General features: G+C 67.9%; 4 protein-coding genes across 8 annotated transcripts; 1 reads left to right on the forward strand and 3 right to left on the reverse strand.

Annotated features, from left to right (window-relative positions):
- Nucleotides 1-180: 180 nt before the first annotated feature.
- Nucleotides 181-3,958, reverse strand: LDHD (lactate dehydrogenase D). The gene is made up of 11 exons (XM_074881536.1): nucleotides 3,861-3,958; nucleotides 3,583-3,695; nucleotides 3,216-3,357; nucleotides 2,986-3,127; nucleotides 2,245-2,404; nucleotides 1,977-2,176; nucleotides 1,771-1,899; nucleotides 940-1,067; nucleotides 759-849; nucleotides 554-665; nucleotides 181-480 (listed from the first exon to the last, which is right to left on the reverse strand). The coding sequence occupies exons 1-11, from the start codon at nucleotides 3,921-3,923 to the stop codon at nucleotides 315-317; spliced, it is 1,446 nt and encodes a 481-aa protein (XP_074737637.1). The 5' UTR covers nucleotides 3,924-3,958; the 3' UTR covers nucleotides 181-314.
- A 508-nt stretch (nucleotides 3,959-4,466) lies between these two features.
- On the reverse strand, nucleotides 4,467-6,655 carry LOC141948737 (chymotrypsinogen 2-like). 2 transcript variants are annotated; one of them, XM_074881542.1, is made up of 7 exons: nucleotides 6,607-6,655; nucleotides 6,354-6,457; nucleotides 6,134-6,213; nucleotides 5,950-6,028; nucleotides 5,131-5,311; nucleotides 4,705-4,838; nucleotides 4,467-4,628 (listed from the first exon to the last, which is right to left on the reverse strand). In XM_074881542.1, exons 1-7 carry the CDS (start codon nucleotides 6,653-6,655, stop codon nucleotides 4,467-4,469), a joined length of 789 nt encoding a protein of 262 aa, XP_074737643.1. The 2 variants fall into 2 exon arrangements, with proteins under 2 accessions (XP_074737643.1, XP_074737642.1); XM_074881541.1 differs by having other exon boundaries at nucleotides 6,586-6,655.
- Nucleotides 6,656-7,650: 995 nt separating this feature from the next.
- On the forward strand, nucleotides 7,651-9,839 carry LOC141948736 (chymotrypsinogen 2-like). 2 transcript variants are annotated; one of them, XM_074881538.1, is made up of 7 exons: nucleotides 7,651-7,720; nucleotides 7,849-7,952; nucleotides 8,093-8,172; nucleotides 8,278-8,356; nucleotides 8,995-9,175; nucleotides 9,468-9,601; nucleotides 9,678-9,839. In XM_074881538.1, the coding sequence occupies exons 1-7, from the start codon at nucleotides 7,651-7,653 to the stop codon at nucleotides 9,837-9,839; spliced, it is 810 nt and encodes a 269-aa protein (XP_074737639.1). The 2 variants fall into 2 exon arrangements, with proteins under 2 accessions (XP_074737639.1, XP_074737641.1); XM_074881540.1 differs by having other exon boundaries at nucleotides 7,651-7,699.
- Nucleotides 9,840-12,321: 2,482 nt separating this feature from the next.
- Nucleotides 12,322-19,274, reverse strand: BCAR1 (BCAR1 scaffold protein, Cas family member). Of its 3 annotated transcripts, none has more exons than XM_074881717.1 (7): nucleotides 19,173-19,274; nucleotides 17,525-18,214; nucleotides 16,128-16,289; nucleotides 15,800-15,904; nucleotides 14,214-15,362; nucleotides 13,895-13,984; nucleotides 12,322-13,568 (listed from the first exon to the last, which is right to left on the reverse strand). In XM_074881717.1, exons 1-7 carry the CDS (start codon nucleotides 19,182-19,184, stop codon nucleotides 13,053-13,055), a joined length of 2,724 nt encoding a protein of 907 aa, XP_074737818.1. In that variant the 5' UTR covers nucleotides 19,185-19,274; the 3' UTR covers nucleotides 12,322-13,052. The 3 variants fall into 3 exon arrangements, with proteins under 3 accessions (XP_074737818.1, XP_074737819.1, XP_074737817.1); XM_074881718.1 differs by lacking the exon at nucleotides 19,173-19,274 and adding an exon at nucleotides 18,661-18,797; XM_074881716.1 differs by lacking the exon at nucleotides 19,173-19,274 and having other exon boundaries at nucleotides 17,525-18,253.
- Nucleotides 19,275-20,750: the final 1,476 nt, after the last annotated feature.

Genomic DNA, 20,750 nt, shown 5'->3' on the forward strand with positions numbered 1-20,750 from the left:
AGAGAGCTCCCAGCCCTGCACCACTGGCACTGCAGCTCTAGGGAAGCAGCTAAAGAGGGTCCCCCCCTGCCAGCCCCCCTGCCCTGTGGGTGTCTGTGTGTGCACTGTGTGGCACAGGGACCCTTAGTGGAGGGGCTGGGGTGTCCTGTTTCCCCAAAAGACATCATGGCACATGGAGGCTGCAGGTGCAAAAGGGTTTATTGGGAGTCCCTGACCCCCCAGGGAGGGCGATGGGGGGTGACAGAGCAGTAGGGCCACCCCAACTCTGACTCCAGGGGGCTGCTCCCCCCCCACCGGCACGGGGGGGGGGTCCCTCAGAGCACCTTGCCGGGGTTCATGAGGTTGTGGGGGTCCAGCGCAGCCTTGATGCGGCGCAGGGTGTCCAGCCCCTCCTGGCCCAGCTCCTCCAGCAGCAGCGCCCGCTTGCCCAGCCCCACACCGTGCTCCCCAGTGCAGGTGCCCCCCGCTGCCAGCGCCCGCCTGTGGGACAGAGGGGTCAGGGGGTGCCACAGGGCCCCCTGTCCCCATCCCCCCAGGGCATACCCGTCCCCACCTGCCCAGGCGCTGGGTGAAGGTGTGGACACGCTGGGCCTCGGCTGGGTCCTGGGCGTCGAAGATGAGGAGGCAGTGGAAGTTCCCATCACCCACGTGTCCCACCATGGGGCCTGTGGGGCCATGGGTCAGGGGGGACACGATTGGGAGGACAGCAGCCCCCCCAACCGACCCCTTCCACCCCAGGGGGCCGCAGCCCTGCTGACCTGTGAGGCCGGAGTCCTGCAGGTCCTGCTTGGTCTCCACCACCACGTCGGGCAGGCGGGAGATGGGCACGCAGACGTCCGTGGAGTAGCCCTGGGCCAGGCAGGGCAGAGCCGTGATGCCCGCAGCTCCGTGGGGCGCTGCCGCCCTCGCCCCGTGCCCATGCCCGTGCCCGTCCCTCACCTGGCAGCCGGGTCGCAGGGCCAGGGCCGCGTACCAGGCACTGTGGCGCATGGCCCAGAGCCGCCCGCGCTCCTCCGGCTCCTCCGCCCAGGCCAGGCCAGAGCCACCGTTCAGCTGCACGATCTCCTCTGCCAGCGACCGGGAGCCCTGGGATGTGGGGACGGGACCCGCAGCAGCCCCGGGCACCCGGCCCTTGCCCCAGGACCTCCAGTCCCCACCCCGGGTAGCCGTCCCACACCCCAGGACACCCCTGAGCCCCCTGAGCCTGGACACTTCTCCCTTGCCCTGGGCCCTCCAGCCCATGCACCCATCCCTCACCCTGGTGACCCGCCCCTTGTTCCTCAGTCCCCATTCTGGGCACCTGTCCCCATCCCCAAGACCCCCGGACCCTCAGTCCTCTGGTCCCCAGCTCTGGGCACCTCTCTCTCACCCTGGTGATCCCAAGGTCCTCCTGTCAATGGCCCTGGGCACCCACCCCTCATACCAGCGCACCCCTAGTCCACCCATCCTCTGTCCCTGGGCACCCATCACACACCCCAGAGCCACACCATGGCCCCCCCCCCCGCCAGCACCATCCCTCACCCCAGGGCACACTCAGGGCACCCATCCCTTACCCTGGTGACACCCCAGTACCTCAGTCCCCAGCTCTGGGCACCCATCCCTCAGCCTGGTGACCCTCCAGGTCCTGCACATCCCATTCTTGGTCACCTTCACCCCAGGACACCTCTGATCCCCCCATCCCCTGTCCCTGAGCACCCTTCCCTCACCCCTGGGTGCCCACCATGGCCCACAGCCCCAGTCGGGCCATCCCCGTGTCAGCACCCTCCCTACCTGCCTGCCGCTGCTGCTCGGCCAGGCCGTGCCGGGAGCCGTGGAGCTCCAGGAGGAGCGTGGCCGCTGCCGGCAGCTCCAGCCTGCTGTAGCGGCTGCAGGCACCCACCATCACCTCATCCAGGAACTCTGGGTGGGATGAGGCAGCGCTGAGCCCCACTGCCAGTCCCCAACCCCCAGCTCTGCTGCCGGCCCCCGGCACCCACCAATGCGGGCCACGGGCACGGCGGCCTGCAGGACCTGGACAGTGCAAGCCACGGCCGCCCGCACGCTGGGGAAGGCGGCGGTGGTGACGGCGACGGCCTCGGGCAGCGGGTGCAGGCGCAGCGTGGCCTGTGTCAGGAAGCCCAGGGTGCCCTCGGAGCCCACGAAGAGCGAGGTCAGGTCGTAGCCGGCCGCCCGCTTCCTGCGCGGGGCCGGTGAGTGGGTGCCCGTGTGACCCCCGCCCAGCCCTGCCCGGCCCCCAGCACCTACCTGGGCTGGCGCCCAGGGCCGGCGGTGTGGAGCAGGCGCCCGTCCGGCAGCACCACGCGCAGGTTGAGCACGTTGGGCCGCATGGTGCCATAACGCACCGCGTTGGTGCCCGAGGCGCCTGTGGCCGCCATGCCGCACAGCGAGGCATCCGCCCCGGGGTCTGCGGGCAGGGGAAGGGCAGGGGATGGCGATGGGGATGGGGCAGGATGGGCGGCTGGTGTGGGGACAGGGCCACAGGATGTCCCCATGGAACCCCACACCGTGTCTGGCCGCATCCCAGGAGCCCGGTCCCACAACAGCCCCAGTGCACCCCTGGGACCCCAGCATCCCTGGGACCATAGTGCCCACCCCCCACGGACACCTCTGGGACCACAACACCTCAGTGGGGATCCCCCAACACCCTTGGGACCACGGCACACCCATGGGCACCCCCAGCACCTCTGGGGCCACAGCACCCCATGGGGACCTCAGCACCCCTGGGACCCTGGCACTGCAGACCCGTGGGCTCCCCCCAGCACCCCCTGGGACTGTGGCAAACCCAGGACCACAGCACTACTGGGGCCATGGCACCCCCCACCCCATGAGCACCCCTCCTACACCCCTGGGACCACGGCACCCTTGGCCCCATGGGCACAACCAGCGCTCCCAGCATCCCCAGCCCCACTGGTGTCCCCAGCACCCCCAGTTCTGCCACCCCCAGCCCCTGGGCCCCCCTGGGTGCTGCGCCGACGCCCACGGTACCAACGGGGAACCAGAGCCCTGTGCCACGCAGGTGGCTGTTGAGGGCCTTGCGGGTGACGCCGGGCTCCACCGCCACCGAGAAGTCCTCGAGGCTCAGCTCCGCGATGGCGTCCATGCGGCTCAGGTCAAAGCAGACGCCGCCCTGGCACGGGGGCAGCGGTGTGGCTGGGCATGGCCGGGCACCGAGAGCCCCCGCGCAGGGGGTGCCAGGGGTGCCGGGGGGGCTGTACCTGCACGGCGTTGACGCCGCCCTCGAGGCCGGTGCCAGTGCCAAAGGGCACCATGGGCACGCGGCAGCGGTAGCAGAGCGCTGCCAGCTCCTGCACCTGCCCCACTGCCTGGGGCCACACCACGGCATCCGGGGGGGCACAGCTGGGGGCACAGGGTGGCACTGCTGCCCCACGGACCTCCCTTCCCTGACACCCTTCCCTGCTCCAGCCTCTTCCCCTCCCCATGGCCCTTCCCCTCCGCAGACCCTTCCCCTCCACAGACCGTACCTCTCCCATGCCCCTTCCCTTCCCCATGCCCCTTCCCTTCCCCTTTCCCCTTCCCCTCCCCAGACCCTTCCCGCCGAGACTCCCAGCCCCGGGCACCCACGTGTGCATGGACTCGTCGTGGCCGTGCTGCTCTCGCACCGCCATGGCCGTGGAGACGTTGGGGGCCCCAACCACGGCCCTCAGGGCCTCCACAAAGTCAGGGGGCAGCGGGCACTGTGGGGAGGGGGGGGCGAGAGCCCTGTCAGGGCAGGGACAGATGGGTCTGGCCCAGGGGCCAGGGGCCCAGGACTTCCCCCCTGAAACTGGGGGTGCGGGGCCACTCTAGGGCCCCCATCTCTCCGTGCCCCTCGGGACCACCTTGCCCCCACCCGTCCCCACCTTGGAGCAGCAGCTCCGTTGCCCCAGGGCCCGCCCCAGCCCCAGCACCCGCTGCAGAGCCATGGTGAGGACAGCCAGCACCAGGCCAGGACACTGCCCTCCCTGGGCCACCCTGGCCCTTTCTGTCCCCTCCCTCTGCCATCAGCACCGTCACCTTAAGGTGGCTCCAGCTGACGGGACTGCAGGATTGGGACAAGCGTGCCCTCCCAGTCGGGGGGCCCTGTGCCCTGCCTGGTGTCCCCACAGCTGACTGGGTGTCCCCATGCCAGGCCACGGGCCCCCACACCTGTCCAGGTGCCCCTGACCCCACAGAAGGCCACGTGTCCCTGTGCCTCCACCCCTCCTGACCAGGTGTCCCCACACACAGCCAGGTATCCCCATGCCCCCCAGCCTCATGTCCCCATGCCCAGACAGCCGGGTGTTCCCATCCCTCCAGCCATGGTGGCCAGGTGTCCCCATGCCCACAGAAGTGTTCCTGTGACCACCATGTGCCCGGCCACGCGTCCCCCAGTCACCCGGCTGCCCCCCGCCCCACTCCCACCCGTCCCAGTGCCACAGCGAGGAGGCAGCGTGGTTGGTGGGGGGTGACAGCATTTATTGCTGGCCTCAGTTGGCCGCCAGGATGTCGTTGACCCAGCTGCGGAGCTTGGTGACACGGGCATAGACGCCGGGCACGTTGGTGGCGCAGGTGCTGCTGCCCCAGGAGACGATGCCCACCAGGTTCCAGACGCCGTCCTTCTCGCACACCAGCGGGCCCCCAGAGTCGCCCTGCAGGCAACGGGTGAGTGCAGGGGCCGGGGGGGAAGGGGGAGATGGGGGTCCTGGGGGGTCCGGGGGCACCTACCATGCAGGAGGAGGCACCGTTGGCGCCGGCACACACCATCACGTCAGCGATGCGGAACCCCCAGTACTGCTTGCACTGGGTGTTGGTGAGCAGGGGCAGGGCCACCTGCTGCAGCACCGGCGGCGTCTGGGAGGCTGCGGGTGAGCGGGGGGGGTCAGCACCAGTGCTGGGACCAAGATTGGGAGTGGGGACAAGTGTGGGGATGGGGATTGGGATGGGGGTGAGGAGGACGAGGGTGGAGATTGGGATGGGGTTGGAGATGAAGATGGGGAAGGGTAAGGGTTGGGAATTGGGGATGGGGATGAGGAAGAGGACAGGGATGAGGATGGGAATGGGGATGAGGATGGGGATGAGGAAGGGGACGGGGATAGGGATGGGGATGGAGATGAGGGTGGGGACGGGGATGGGGACAGGAAGGTTCGGTACCATTGGGGTCAGTGAGCCCCCAGCCAGTGGTGACACAGGTCATGCCCCCTGGGAAGTCGTCGGTGGCCTGGGGCAGGCAGACGGGGGACACGCGGTCCGACAGCTGCGCCGGGGTGGCCAGTTTGATCAGGGCGATGTCGTCACGGATGGTCAGCATGTTGAACTTGGGGTTCTTGAAAACCTGCAGCAGGCGGCACCGCTCCCAGCGCCCGCACCCCAGCCAGGGCAACGGGCACTGGGGACTCCACAGGGACTGATGGGGACCCCAGGGAATGGCCCTGTGGGTCCTGGGCTCACGGGGTCCCTGGGATGCAGATCCCACCCCCGGGGCACAGGGGAGAAGGGACGCAGAAGGGACTCGTGGGGACCTGAGGGAGCAGACCCCAAGTCTTGAGCTGGAAGGGACACAGGGAGCAGATGCCAACCCCGGGGGCAGATGGTGACAGGGACACCCACAGGGACCAGGGACACCAACAGGGAGCAGACCCCAAACTCAGGGCTGATGGGGATCCTGGGGGCAAACCCGTGCCCCCGGGGCACTGGGTAATGGGGACACTCCAGGGAGCAGGGACACCAACAGGGACCCTGGGAACTTGGGACACCCTGGGGACCCGACCCGAGGGATGAGCGGGAGCAGGAACACCCCAGGGGACCCCAGTCCAGGGATGTGGGACACCCCAGGGACCCTGATCCTCAGGAAAAGGGGAAGCAGAGACCCCCTGGGGACCTGACCCGCAGGACAAGGGGGACCCAGACCCGCAGGGCTCCCCGTGGTGGCTGCGGGACCCTGCAGGCACACGGTCCCCACCCCGGTGGTACCTTCTCAATGGACAGCCTCTGCTCGTCAGGGGAGGGCGAGTCCTGGTCGTACGCACCCACCACCACGGTGTCGGTGGTCCTGGGCACAGGCAGGCACTGAGCACCGGCACAAGGATGGGGGGCCCCTGGAGACCCCGTGCCCGTTGCCCAGCCCACGCCGGCCGGTGGCAGAGCCGGTGCCTACCTGACGCCGCAGTGGGCAGCGGTGACCACCCAGTTCTCGCTGATCAGCGACCCGCCGCAGAAGTGGAAGCCATCGTAGCGCTGCCGGGGAGAGCTGCCATCAGCACCCAGCACCGCCGTCACCACGGCCGGGGTGCTCTGTGCCCGGCCCCCACCCCGGCACACACCCTGGCCCCCGACACGGCACCCACCCTGGCCTCTGGCCCCCTTCAGGCACTCACCTGGAGGGAGACCTGCCACGGCCAGGACCCCGGCACCGCTGGCTCCCCGTTGACGATGCGGTTGTAGCCGCGGATGACGGGTGTGATGGCGGGCACGCCACAGCCTGCGGGGCACAGACAGCCATGGGACGGGGGCTCCAGCTGCCCTGGCCCCGTATCCCCATACCTCCACACCACTGCCTTCCCCCCCAAGCCCCTCGCCCACCCTACTGATCCCAGTGGCCTCACGCACTCTCCACGGGGAGGGTGGCACGGGCAGAGCCCGCGAGTGCCAGGCAGCTCAGTAGCCACAGGAGAGCCATTGCCACTTGTGAGGACAAACCCTTCCCGGGGCCCAGCACCTCTTATACCCACTGCTGGGCATGTCCCTGCTGCTGGCCTTGCTCTGGTGGCCTCGGGAGATAGCGTGGCACCTGACACAGTGACAGGACAGGGCCTGGGAGCGTGGCACCTGGAGCTGGTGGCCTTCACCAGGGCTGTGCGTCAGCACTGGTGGAGTCTAAGTGCTGGCTTCAACATGTTCCTTGGCCTGGTGCACGGGGCGGGCTGTGACCATGTCATGGAGTGATTGATGTTGGAAGGGACCTTGGAGCTCACCTGGTCCAACCCCATCAGGACCACCTAGGGACCACAGGTGACTTCTGAGTATCTCCATGGATGGAGACTCCACGGCTGGCCTGGGCAACCTGTGCCTGTGCTCAGTCACCCCACAGTGAAAATGTGTCTCCTGGTAGTCAGAGGAGCAGTTCCGCCTGTCAGACTGTCCCATCGCCTCTGCTCCTGGCACTGGGCACCAGTGGAAAGAGCCTAGCTCTGTCCCCACTGTACCCTCCCTCTATTGCCATCAGAGATGTTCCTGTCCCTTCCATGTCTCCCTGGACTCTCACCAGTATGTCCCTGTCTCTTGTGTACTGGGTAGCCTGGCACTGGATCCAGCACTCCAGGGATGGCCTCCCCCTCCCCAGTGCTGAGCAGGGGGGGCAGGGTCCCTCCCTCGACCTGCTGGTGCTTGGGCAACCCAGTGCCCACCAGCACCCAGGGACTGGGCTGCAGAGATCTTCCTGCTGCTGCCCAGGCTGGGGCACAGGGTCCCTGTTCATCCCCAGGGCCAGGCCCCCGTGGCACCCAGGGGTTGGACAACATCCCTGGTGCCAGGGCTAGCACTGTGCCTGGGGCACCGTGCCGAGTGCCACGCTATCTCCCGAGGCCACCGGAGCAAGGCCAGCAGCAGGGACATGCCCAGCAGTGGGTATAAGAGGTGCTGGGCCCCGGGAAGGGTTTGTCCTCACAAGTGGCAATGGCTCTCCTGTGGCTACTGAGCTGCCTGGCACTCGCGGGCTCTGCCCGTGCCACCCTCCCCGTGGAGAGTGCGTGAGGCCGTGGGACTCAGTGGGGTGGGCAAAGGGCTTGGGGGGGAAGGCAGTGGTGCGGAGGTATGGGGATACGGGGCCAGGGCAGCTGGAGCCCCCGTCCCATGGCTGTCTGTGCCCCGCAGGCTGTGGCGTGCCCGCCATCACACCCGTCATCCGCGGCTACAACCGCATCGTCAACGGGGAGCCGGCGGTGCCGGGGTCCTGGCCGTGGCAGGTCTCCCTCCAGGTGAGTGCCTGAAGGGGGCCAGAGGCCAGGGTGGGTGCCGTGTCGGGGGCCAGGGTGTGTGCCGGGGTGGGGGCCGGGCACAGAGCACCCCGGCCGTGGTGACGGCGGTGCTGGGTGCTGATGGCAGCTCTCCCCGGCAGCGCTACGATGGCTTCCACTTCTGCGGCGGGTCGCTGATCAGCGAGAACTGGGTGGTCACCGCTGCCCACTGCGGCGTCAGGTAGGCACCGGCTCTGCCACCGGCCGGCGTGGGCTGGGCAACGGGCACGGGGTCTCCAGGGGCCCCCCATCCTTGTGCCGGTGCTCAGTGCCTGCCTGTGCCCAGGACCACCGACACCGTGGTGGTGGGTGCGTACGACCAGGACTCGCCCTCCCCTGACGAGCAGAGGCTGTCCATTGAGAAGGTACCACCGGGGTGGGGACCGTGTGCCTGCAGGGTCCCGCAGCCACCACGGGGAGCCCTGCGGGTCTGGGTCCCCCTTGTCCTGCGGGTCAGGTCCCCAGGGGGTCTCTGCTTCCCCTTTTCCTGAGGATCAGGGTCCCTGGGGTGTCCCACATCCCTGGACTGGGGTCCCCTGGGGTGTTCCTGCTCCCGCTCATCCCTCGGGTCGGGTCCCCAGGGTGTCCCAAGTTCCCAGAGTCCCTGTTGGTGTCCCTGCTCCCTGGAGTGTCCCCATTACCCAGTGCCCCAGGGGCACGGGTTTGCCCCCAGGATCCCCATCAGCCCTGAGTTTGGGGTCTGCTCCCTGTTGGTGTCCCTGGTCCCTGTGGGTGTCCCTGTCACCATCTGCCCCCGGGGTTGGCATCTGCTCCCTGTGTCCCTTCCAGCTCAAGACTTGGGGTCTGCTCCCTCAGGTCCCCACGAGTCCCTTCTGCGTCCCTTCTCCCCTGTGCCCCGGGGGTGGGATCTGCATCCCAGGGACCCCGTGAGCCCAGGACCCACAGGGCCATTCCCTGGGGTCCCCATCAGTCCCTGTGGAGTCCCCAGTGCCCGTTGCCCTGGCTGGGGTGCGGGCGCTGGGAGCGGTGCCGCCTGCTGCAGGTTTTCAAGAACCCCAAGTTCAACATGCTGACCATCCGTGATGACATCGCCCTGATCAAACTGGCCACCCCAGCGCAGCTGTCGGACCGCGTGTCCCCCGTCTGCCTGCCCCAGGCCACCGACGACTTCCCAGGGGGCATGACCTGTGTCACCACTGGCTGGGGGCTCACTGACCCCAATGGTACCGAACCTTCCTGTCCCCATCCCCGTCCCCACCCTCATCTCCATCCCCATCCCTATCCCCGTCCCCTTCCTCATCCCCATCCTCATCCCCATTCCCATCCTCATCCCTGTCCTCTTCCTCATCCCCATCCCCAATTCCCAACCCTTACCCTTCCCCATCTTCATCTCCAACCCCATCCCAATCTCCACCCTCGTCCTCCTCACCCCCATCCCAATCCCCATCCCCACACTTGTCCCCACTCCCAATCTTGGTCCCAGCACTGGTGCTGACCCCCCCCGCTCACCCGCAGCCTCCCAGACGCCGCCGGTGCTGCAGCAGGTGGCCCTGCCCCTGCTCACCAACACCCAGTGCAAGCAGTACTGGGGGTTCCGCATCGCTGACGTGATGGTGTGTGCCGGCGCCAACGGTGCCTCCTCCTGCATGGTAGGTGCCCCCGGACCCCCCAGGACCCCCATCTCCCCCTTCCCCCCCGGCCCCTGCACTCACCCGTTGCCTGCAGGGCGACTCTGGGGGCCCGCTGGTGTGCGAGAAGGACGGCGTCTGGAACCTGGTGGGCATCGTCTCCTGGGGCAGCAGCACCTGCGCCACCAACGTGCCCGGCGTCTACGCCCGTGTCACCAAGCTCCGCAGCTGGGTCAACGACATCCTGGCGGCCAACTGAGGCCAGCAATAAATGCTGTCACCCCCCACCAACCACACTGCCTCCTCGCTGTGGCACTGGGATGGGCAGGAGTGGGGCAGGGGGCAGCTGGGGGACGCGTGGCCGGGCACACAGTGATCGTGGGGACACTTCTGTGGGCATGGGGACACCTGGCTGTGTGGTGACACCTGTCCGGGCATGGGGACATGAGGCTAGGGGGTGTGGGGACACCTGGCCAGGAGGGCTGGAGGCACAGGGACATGTGGCTTTCTGTGGGGTCAGGGGCACCTGGACAGGTGTGGGGACTCATGGCCAAGTGTAGGAACCCAGCCCAGGCAGGGGACACCTGGCTGAGCTTAGGGATAAGGCTGGGCCAGGGCCAAGGAGAGCAGGAGGCTTGGGGACATGTGGCCTCCCCTGGGAACACTTGAGTGAGTCAGGGGCACGTGGCCAGGTGCAGCCACACCTGAGCAGGCGTGGGGACACCCAGCTGCACATCAGGCGTGGGGACATGAGGCTGTGTGTGTGAGCATGTGGACTCCCATGGGGACACCTGGCCAAGGAGTGGGACATCTGGCCAGGCACGGGGGCACGTGGCCTGATGTGGGGACACCTGGTCAGCTGTGGGGACACCTGGTCAGCTGTGGGGACACCAGGCCGGGCACAGGAACCCCCATCATGGGTGCTGGGTGTTCAGCTGGGAGGGGACACTTGTCCCAGCCCCATGGCTCTGTCAGCCAGAGCCACCTTAAGGTGACAGTGCAGATGACGGAGGGAGGGGACAGAAATGCCAGCGGCTGGGGAGGGCAAAGTCCTGGTGCTGGCCCCACTACAGCTCTGCAGCGGGTGCTGGGGTGGCGGAGCTGCTGCTCCAAGGCAGGGCTGGATGGGGACACCAGGGTCCTGTGGGGCACGGAGGGACAGGGGACACTGAGAGCCAGGGGTCCTGGTGTGGCCCCATGCCCTCAGCTGTGTGTGAGGATTTCAGGCCTATGGCTCCCAGGCCAGACCCTCCCACCCTCACCCTGATGGGGGCCTCACCCCCCCGCACCCCCACCCCTGCGGCACCTGTGTGCTTTGCGGAGGCCCTGAGGGCCATGGTTGGGGGCCCCAAGGAGCAGCACTGACCCAAGTCCATGTACATGGGGGTGACCCTGGAGGCAGGGTCCTGGGTTGGGGAGGGGCCATGGGGAGGGGAAGGGGAAAGGGGAAGGGAAGAGGCATGGGAGAGGTAGGGTCTGCAGAGGGGAAGGGTCTGCGGAGGGGAAGGGCCATGGGGAGGGGAAGAGGCTGGAGCAGGGAAGGGTGTCAGGGAAGGGAGGTCCGTGGGGCAGCAGTGCCACCCTGTGCCCCCAGCTGTGCCCCCCCGGACGCCGTGGTGTGGCCCCAGGCGGTGGGGCAGGTGCAGGAGCTGGCAGCCCTTTGGCACTGGCACCGGCCTCGAGGGCAGCATCAACGCCGTGCAGGTACAGCCCCCCTGGCACCCCCTGCGCGGGGCTCTCGGTGCCCGGCCATGCCCAGCCACACCGCTGCCCCCATGCCAGGGCGGCGTCTGCTTTGACCTGAGCCGCATGGACGCCATCGCGGAGCTGAGCCTCGAGGACTTCTCGGTGGCGGTGGAGCCCGGCGTCACCCGCAAGGCCCTCAACAGCCACCTGCGTGGCACCGGGCTTTGGTTCCCCGTCGGTACCGTGGGCGTTGGCGCAGCACCCGGGGGGGCCCGGGGCCTGGGGGTGGCAGAACTGGGGGTGCTGGGGACACCAGTGGGGCTGGGAATGCTGGGAGCGCTGGTTGCGCCCATGGGGCCAAGGGTGCTGTGGTCCCAGGGGTGTAGGAAGGGTGCTGGGTGCCATGGCCCCAGTAGTGCTGTGGTCCTGGGTTTGCCACAGTCCCAGGGGGTGCTGGGGGGAGCCCATGGGTCTGCAGTGCCAGGGTCCCAGGGGTGCTGAGGTCCCCATGGGGTGCTGTGGCCCCAGAGGTGCTGGGGGGGGGGGGTCACCTGGGGTGTGCCGTGGTCCCAGGGGTGTACCATGGGTGCCCATGGGGCTGGGGATGCTGTGGTCCCAGGGGTGCTGGGGTCCTCATGGGACTGGGTTGCTGTCACCCCAGAGGTGCTGGGGGTGCCGTGGTCCCAAGGCTGCTGGGGGGTCTCCACTGAGGTGCTGTGGTCCCAGAGGTGCACTGGGGAAGCGGGCGCTGCTGCTGGAGGAGCTGGGCCAGGAGGGGCTGGACACCCTGTGCAACATCAAGGCTGCGCTGGACCCCCACAACCTCATGAACCCCGGCAAGGTGCTCTGAGGGACCCCAGTGCCAGTGGGGAAGTGGTAGTCCCCCAGAGTAAGGGCTGGGGTGGCCCCACTGCTCTGCCACTCCCCATCGCCCTCCCTGGGGGTCAGGGACTCCCCATAAACCCCTTTACACCTGCAGCCTCCATGTGCTGTCTTTTGGGGGACAGGACACCCCAGCCCCTCCCTCTGGCAGGCAGACACAGAGACCCAGGAGATAGGGGCATTTCTAGCCAAATCTTTATGCTGCTGGGGGGGCAGGGGGCTTAGTTTCAGGGGGCTGTGACTCCGTAGCTCTGGAAACTAGGGGAAGCTTCCCCTGTTTTCAAAAGGCACCAATTTCGGTTTGCGTTTCAGTTACAGCTGGTACGGTAGCACAACCCACGCCAGGCTAGACCCCCGTCACCCCTTACCACCCTGGGGACACTCATCCACAGCCCCCAGTAGGGCAGCATACCTCATCCCTGCCCCACTGTCCCAGCGTGAGGGGTGGTTTTCTGACCATTAAAACCTGCTGGCTGCCAGAGACTGCTGGGGAACCCCACCATGAGTGGAGCAGCCACGGCATCGCCCCAAATTGCCAGGCATGTATCTGTCTCCATTGAACGGGGACACGGCCCCGTGGTCTCCAAGCCAGGAACAGCTGCCCGGTTTGTACAGAGAGGGGACAGCAGGGAGGGAGCAGGCACAAAACCACCTCCCGGCTTTGCTTTGTTACGGCCAGAGCTCTGAATCCAATCCTGGCATCTGGCCAGAGGGAGGAAGAAGAGTAAGGGGGATGATGGCCACAGCCCCTCACCCCTCTACCAGCAGAGCCCCAGGCCCCCCCGTGCGCGGGGGAGTCTCTATGTACATGTCCGCATACACGGGGCAGAGGGCTCCCGTAGAGGGGGATGCGTGTCTGGGGACAGGGTGGGGGCCGTGGGGAGGGGACAGCAGCCCCGGGCCATCACATGGCTGCCAGCTGGCCCAGCACCATCCTGAACTGCTGTGTGCTGTTGGCAAGGTCCTTGACACGCTCCACCATGTCCTTAGAGGCGGCAGGAGAAGGGTAGTGGAGGGCGGCCGCCTTGGTGGTCACCACGATCTCCTTGAGCATCTCGCAGAGGAGGTTGCTGTAGTGCATCACCTTGTGCTGCACGTCCTGGGCCTTGGCCTGGCGAGACAGCGTGTCCCCGATGAAGACGAGCTTGTGGGCGCTGAGGATGACGAACTTGCTGTGGGCCACAAAGATCTTGGGGGGTTGGTTGGTGCTGACGGCGGTGAAGAAGGCGTCGACAGCGTTGGTGAGCGTGGTGAGGTTGGCCTCGCACTGCTCCAGGTAGAAGAGGAGGAGCTGGCGGTCGGCAGGACACAGGGCCCCGCCACCCCGCGCCGGGCCGTAGTGCTGGGGGGGGCTCCAGTTGGACAGGTCATTGTCGATGGGGCGCGTCACCTCCTGCTCCAGCCGCTCAAACTGCTTCAGCTGCGAGAGGGACGGGTGTGAGGCAGAATGGCCTTTGAGTCAGTGCCCCCTCCCCTCCCTGGAGCCACCAGCACGGGTGGCTGTGGCCACCAGCCCCAGGAAAATGGCAAGGGACAGTGCCAGCCCCAGGACAGCCGTGCCAGGCTCCTCTCCAGGAGCAAGGCGCTGATGGGGAGGTGAGCCAGAACCCACCGTGGGGATGGCCACGCAAGAGCGGGCCGTGGCCCAGACCAGTGGCTGGGGGTACAAGGGGAGCAGGAGCCAAAACCCTGCTGCCTGCCCCAAGAGCTGTGCCCAGCAGCGCCTGCCCACCCCAGCTCTGTTACCTGCTGGTGCTCCAGCTGGTCCTTGCTCTGCCGGATGATGTTGCCTTTCTCCAGCAGCTCCTTCTGGGTCTTCTCAAACTCCTCTTTGCCCTGCAGTGAAGGAAGGGGCATGACATGGGGGTCAGCAACACCAGCCTTGCCAGGAGCGAGCCCCCATCTGCCCTGGGACATCCCTGGTCACCCCCATCCTCAAGCCGGAGAGTAAGAGCAAGATGTGAGTGGCAGAAGCACCACCAGTCAGAACTGCCCAATGCTCCTGGGCCAGGGAGTCACCAGCACAAAACCCACCCATGGGAGCAGCCCCCCTGCCCGTGCCCACCTGGAGATGGACGTAGTCGTAATCCTCCATCCAGCCACTCTCGCTGTTCTCATAGGGCCCGTCGGGCGACTCCTGGGCCAGCAGCTTGGGCGGGGAGGGCAGGGGCCGCGACTGGATGCTGCTGGCCTTGTCGGAGGGGTGAGGGGGCCCATGGCCACCGCTCTCCACCACCGGCTTTGTCCGTTTGAAGAGGAGGGAGGCATTGCCGTGCAGGAAGGAGGCCAACTGCTTGGTGTCATCGGGGATGCCGCGCGAGTGCATGACGAAGTGCTCCAAGTCATCCGTGCCCTGCTTGCCACCAGCCAGGGCGCTCGGGGCCCAGTGGCAAGCGTCCAGCGCTTGGCCGTGCCGTGCCAGGGCCTGGTAGACCTCCTCCATCTTCTGCAGCTGCTTGCTGAGCTTGGCGTAGAGGGAGCGGTCGGAGGCCTGGGCGGCATTGCCCACCGCCCCCCGGGCAAACTCCAGCAGGTCCCGGAGGGCTGTCCGGACGCCCTCGGCTGCCCCGCGGATGCTGGCGGCATTGGCCTCCATGTGCTCGGGGCTGCGCCAGTTGGCGCCGATGAAGGACATGAGGTAGGAGACGGCGCCGCCGACGCCGTGCTGGAGCTTGGCCAGTGTCTCCATGGCGGCATCCAAGTCCAGGGAGAACTCCTTGCCGGTTCCCTTGGCCGGCTCCTTCACGGGCACCACATCCAGCGAGGACGTGGAGATGTTGCTGCGGGTGCTGCCCGTGCTGGAGGCCGAGAGGCGTTTGGCATCGGCCCCCTTGGCCTCACGGTCCACTTGCGGCGGGACGTCATAGATGTACTCGCCCTCCGTGTCCAGGGAGCCCTTGCCTGGGGCGTGCAGGTCCCGGGGCACGTCATACACCTCCTGGGAGGGGAAGGCTGATCCCCCCAGCTTCTTGAGGCTGGGGGGCACATCGTAGATCTCGTGGGAGAGCGGCGGCTCGGGGGCACCTTTCCCAGCCGCCGGTGGCACGTCGTAGACATCCTCTGGCAAGTAGGGTTCCTGCTGGGCCAGGATGAGGGGGTGGCGGGAGGGGTCGAAGGTTTTTTGCTTGGCAAAGGCGGGGGGCACATCATAGGTCTCCTCCCGCGCTGGGCCATCCGGCACGTCCTTGCTCACCGAGGGGGGGACGTCGTACACCTGCAAGGGCAGCGGCAGGCACCATCAGCGCTGCGGGGAGCGGACGCGCAGGCTGCGCTGCAGGTAAGCGCCAGCTCCGGGCACGCAGGACGGCCCCAGGTGAGCCCTGGGATGGAGCCGTGCACCCCAGGGGTGCCCCTGCCCCCAGCGAGGCCGGCACAGCCCTGCCGCAGCACCCCCGGCCTCCCACGTCCCCTGTGGAGTGGGAATCACAAAATCCTGGAGCAGCCCAGGTTGGAAGAGACCTCCAAAGACCATCTGGTCCAACCTCATCCCCAAACGAGATCATCTAGCACCATCCCCTTGCATTTTGAAACCCTCCAGCGCCAGGGACGCCACCACATCCCTGGGGAGGTTGTTTCAGTGAATGATGGTTCTTGTTGTAAAAATGTCTCTTTCTTATACGGAGAAGCCAGGAGCTTCCCAGCAGCACTTACAGTTTGGTGCAGGTTCTTCTCCACGCTGGGGGGCACATCGTAGATCTCCTGCCCTGGGTCCTGTCCGTTGGGACCCTTCACTGCCATGGGGGGGGTGTCATAGACCTGGAGGGGGGGGACACAGGACAGTGTGTCAGGGATGGTGTGGGTACCCACCTCCTCCCAGGGACCAGCTGGGAAGGACGGAGGGGCCAGAAGCAGCCCCAAGGCCCACAGCGTGCCCAGCTTTGGTGTAATTTCCCCAGGTTTGTTACCTAGGTTGTGTCAGAGCATTTCCTGGGGTATGGGATGGAGTCAACGAGACCTCCCACCCCCCGCCCAGCCTCACCTCCTGGCTGAACTGACTCGGGACCCCCCCTCGGACAGGCGGCACGTCGTAGATCTCCTGGGAGCCCGCGGAGAGGAGGTGGCGAGGGAAATCGTACTCATCCTGCTCACCCTTGGGGGAGTCGTAGACGTACACTTGCCCCACGCGGGTGGGCACCAGCACCTGGCAGGAAGGAATGGGATGAAGTGAGCACAGCCGAGCACCCCCAGCCTGCATCCCACCCCCCCAAAACCCAGCGAATGGGGCTGGAGGGAGGAGGGGTGACAAATCCCGTACCAGACTGTCCGGCACCGGGCAAACCGGTGCCCACGGGAGGGCGCTCCCCGGCCGGGCGTGCACGCTTCTGTGGCGACGCCGGGGACGGGGGATGATATCACCGGTTATTTATAGCGGCGAGCCTCGGCGAGAGACAAAGCCCAGCCGGCACGGCCGCGGCGTGAAGGAGGGAATGGCTGATTTGGGCACCACGCCACGGGCAGGGATCTGCCAACGCCACATCCCTGCCCGCGGCGTGGTGCCCACCTTGCCCTACCACGGGGACACGAGAGCGGCAAGTAACCAAACCCAGAGGGTCGTGGCACCCTGCCCAGCCGGTGCTGGGGGCAGTGGTCCCCTTTTAGGAGCCCTGGCCATGATTTGGCAGCCCCTTCCCTCACCGGCTGCTTCCCAGGGGCGTGAGAAAAGCCTTCCCGGAAAAGGCGACACTGAAAGCTCCTCGCTGCTCTTCCCCAGGATGACGTGCCAGGGAAGGGGCAGAGCCGGGAGGAGCCCGGTGTCTGGGATGCAGCCGTTAGGCTGCCCTGGACAGGGTCCCCATGCTGGGGACAGGATGGTGGCTCACCCTTGCCTCGCTGGTAAATCCAACCGGCAAGCGCTGGCAGGCTCTCTGGCACAGCCAGGACAAGGTGGCACCGGCTGCCTGCCCCTGCCCACGCTCCCGGGCGGGGGGATGAGAACAGCTCAGCACCGCTCCGGGTACCACAGCTACCTGAATAGCTGCAGGATCCGGCCAAGGGGCATCTCCAAGCAGCTCTTGGGTTACCAGCACCCCGTGCCCTCCCCAAATGCAGCTGCCGTGCCCTGGGTGACGCTGATAAAGCCCACACAAGAGACCAAGAGGACCCGAGTGCTGAATGCTGTGCCACTCCAAGCCAGGGAGCCCACACCAACCAGGGCACCTCAGCCACCGCAGGGACCACCCCCGGCACGTCCGCTCCTGCCAGCGACGCGGGGAAGGATGCCCACGCACCCCCCACGACAGGCGCAAGGAGCGCCCGCTCCAAGAGACACTGGCAGGCAGATAAGCCCAAACCCCGCAGCCCTGGCACCCACTTGCCACCACGGACCACAGAGCGCCCTACAACCGTACCGCCAGCCCCCCAGTGCCCCCGTCCTACCTTTCCCTGGGGCTTGTGCCCTTCCCAGCTCCTCATGTCCAACGATGGGGGCACCTGGTAGATGTCTTGAGCCTGACCGGCCAAGGGAGGAACCTGGTAGACGTCCTGGGGGGGGCTGGCAGAGCCCCCGGGGTACGCCTCCGCCGCCTGGCCCAGGGAGGGGGGCACCTGGTAGATCTCCTGGCCGGGGCTGGGGAAAGCGTGGGGAGGCGTCTGCTTCGGGTAGGCGGGCGGCTGCTTCGCCGGGGCCGGCGGAAACTGTCCGGTGGGCGCCGAGCCCGGGTAGAGACCCTGCTGTCCCTTGCTGGGGACCGGCATCAGGTAGACGTTGTCCCCTTGGGGGGCATAAGCAGGGTGCATGGGTGTGTACTGCGAGGCGGGCGACAGCGGGGTGTAGCCCCCTTGGTGGTGGTACGGCAGAGCCGGCTGGGGCACCGGCGGCTGCGGGGGGGCCTGTCCCTGCGCCGGGCCGGGCGCTTGCTGCTGCTGCTGCTTCTTGTCGTACATCCCCACCAGGATCTTGAGGCGGTTCCCGGGGACGATGCCCTGGCGGCCGTGGAGCGAGCAGAGCCACCAGCCGTCCAGGCCCTGGGTGTTGCGCTCCAGCACCGTCATGATGTCACCCTTGCGGAAGGAGAGCTCGTCCGGGGACTCGGCCACGTTGTCGTACAGCGCCTTGGCCAGCACGTTCTGCAAGAGAGCCCCGCGCCGCGGCGGTGAGCCGGGCATCCCGGCGGTGCCCAGCGCCGGGACGGAGCCCCGCGGGCCGGGGAGGGGGGGGGTGGGTCCCACCGGCTGGATGTCCCCGCTCCAGCCGCCTGTTCCCTCCCCGCCGGAGTTCAACCCATCCTTCCCGGAGGTGGTGCTAGGAAGGGGCCGGGCCCTTCCGCCTCCCCGGTTTCGGGGGGACCTCCTCCGCCTCTCCCTCCCCTTCCCGCCGCCCCGGGGAGGAAGTGCCAGGGCGGTGAGTCAGCCGGAGCCGGACCGGAGCCGTCCCCGCGCCAGCCCCCGCCGCGCCCGGGCCCCGGCCAGCCCCCGGTGCCCGCCGCCCCCGTGGCGGACACGGGCCGCGCCGCCGCATCACGTCGGTGCCCGGGGGCACCTGCCGGAGCTCGCCGGCCCCCGCCGGGACTTACCGGTGCCATGGCGGCGGCGGGACAGGCCGCAGCCCGCCGCAGGCTCCCGCCACCGCCCGGGATGGCGGGACCGGGGCCCGCCGGCTCTCCCGCCTGCCCGCGGCCGGCGCCCACCCCCCCTGCCTGGCAGGGGTGCCGAGGCCTGGGGAGGCCCGCGGCCCCGGCGGGGGGGGTGTCTCCCCGGGGGGCCCGGAGCGCCGCCAGCCGCCGGGCAGGAGGACCGGGAGCCAAGGCCGCGCCGGCCCCGGCACGGCGGGGCTGGGCCAAGGTCACGCGAGGGGGCTCGGCCACCCCGGGGGGGCCCTGCCCGGGCTCGGGGCGGGCTGCGGCCTTCCCCCTCCTCCTCCTCCTCCTCCTCCTCCGCCCCGGGGCAAAGGCCGGGGGGAGGAGGCCCATGAGCCGTTACCCCGCGGCCCCGCGCCCTGCCCGGGGGGGGGGGCCCACGCGTGCCCCTTCTCCCCACGGGGGAGGTTCCCCCCGCCCGGCCGCTCCCCCCGGTCGGCCCCGCTCACCAGGTAGTTCATCTTCCCGCGGGGCTGCTCCGGCCCTAGCGCCGGTCGGCCGGGGGCCGGGGCCGGGCCGGGGGCGGCGGGGCGGGCGGGCGGCGCGGCGGCGGCGGCAGCGGCGGCGCCGTAGGGATCATTATAGCGCGGTGCCCGCCCGGGCCCGGCGGCCCCGCCCGCCCCCATTGGCTGCGCCCGCCCGGCGGGGGGCGGCGCCGCGGCGGGAGGGGCGGGGCGGGGCCCGGGGGCGGGGCCCGGGGCACCGGCACCGGCACCGGGGGGGCGGCCGGGGGGCGGCGGGTAGCGGGCCTGCCAAGGGTAACAGGCGTGCAGCGGGTGTGCAGCGGGTGTGCAACGGGGAATGGCTGTGCCAAGGGCAACGGGTGTGCGAAGGGCATGCAGAGGGTAACGGGTGTGCAAAGGGCGTGCAAAGGGTGTACAAAGGGTAACAAGTGTGCAAAGGGTGTGCAACAGGTAATGGGAGCACAAAGGGTGTGCAATGGGTAATGGGCATGCAATGGGGGTGTGCAAAGGGTGCGCAAAGGGTGCGCAAAGGGTAATGGGTGTGCCAAGGCAACGGGTGTGCGAAGGGCGTGCAAAGGGTGTACAAAGGGTAACAAGTGTGCAAAGGGCGTGCAACAGGTAATGGGAGCACAAAGGGTGTGCTATGGGTAACGAGTGTGCAAAGGGTGTGCAACAGGTAATGGGCATGCAATGGGGGTGTGCAAAGAGTGTGCAAAGGGTAACGAGTGTGCAAAGGGCGTGCAACAGGTAATGGGAGCGCAAAGGGTGTGTAATCGGAATGCAAAGGGTGTGCAATGGGTAACGGGCCCGCAAAGGGTGTGCAACAGGTAATGGACATGTAGAGGGTGTGTAATGGGAGTGCGAAGGCTGTGCAGCAAGTAATGGATGTGCAAAGGGTGTGCAACAGGCACGGAGTGGGGTACTGGGCTGTATTTGGCGTCCAGCAAAGATGTTGGGGGGTGTGCACCGAGGGTGTAACGGAGGTAAGTGGCCCTCTGAGAGGCGTGGAAGAGGCATGGGGGTGTAAGGGGTAGGGGGTGCAAGAGGAGTGTTACAGGTGTGTAAGGGGAGGGGGGTGCAATGAGGGGTTATGGGGTGTAACGGGGCGTTACAGGGGTGTAGCAGGCAGGGGTGTGCGTTACAGGCGTGTAATGCACTTCGGGCACATACGTGTGGGTGTAATGGGTGTGTAGCAGGGGGATGTGTGTGTGAAAACTGTGCAACAGGCCTGCAGCCGGTGTGTAAGGGGGGTGTTCTGGGCAGGCAATGGGTGTGTAATGCGCAGGGGGGTGTCGGGGGGGTACAAGGGGCATGTAGTGGGTGGGTGTAGGCGCAACGGCTGTAGAAGCGTGTGATGGGTGTGTAAGGCGGGGGGGTGATGTGTGCAGTGGGGGGGTGTGCAAGGGCAGCGCACACCAGGGCGGGGCGTGCACACAGCGGGGTGGCGCAGGCTGGGGGCAGCAGTGTTGCTCCCCGCAGCCCCTCGCCTTCCCCAGCTGGCGGGGGGGGGGGGGTGTGTGTGTGTCGCCCCATCCCTCCTGGGAGGCACGTGTGCGAGTTGCA

This window comes from Strix uralensis, chromosome 12, assembly GCF_047716275.1.
Source record: "Strix uralensis isolate ZFMK-TIS-50842 chromosome 12, bStrUra1, whole genome shotgun sequence".
Classification (NCBI taxonomy): Eukaryota; Metazoa; Chordata; class Aves; order Strigiformes; family Strigidae; genus Strix; species Strix uralensis.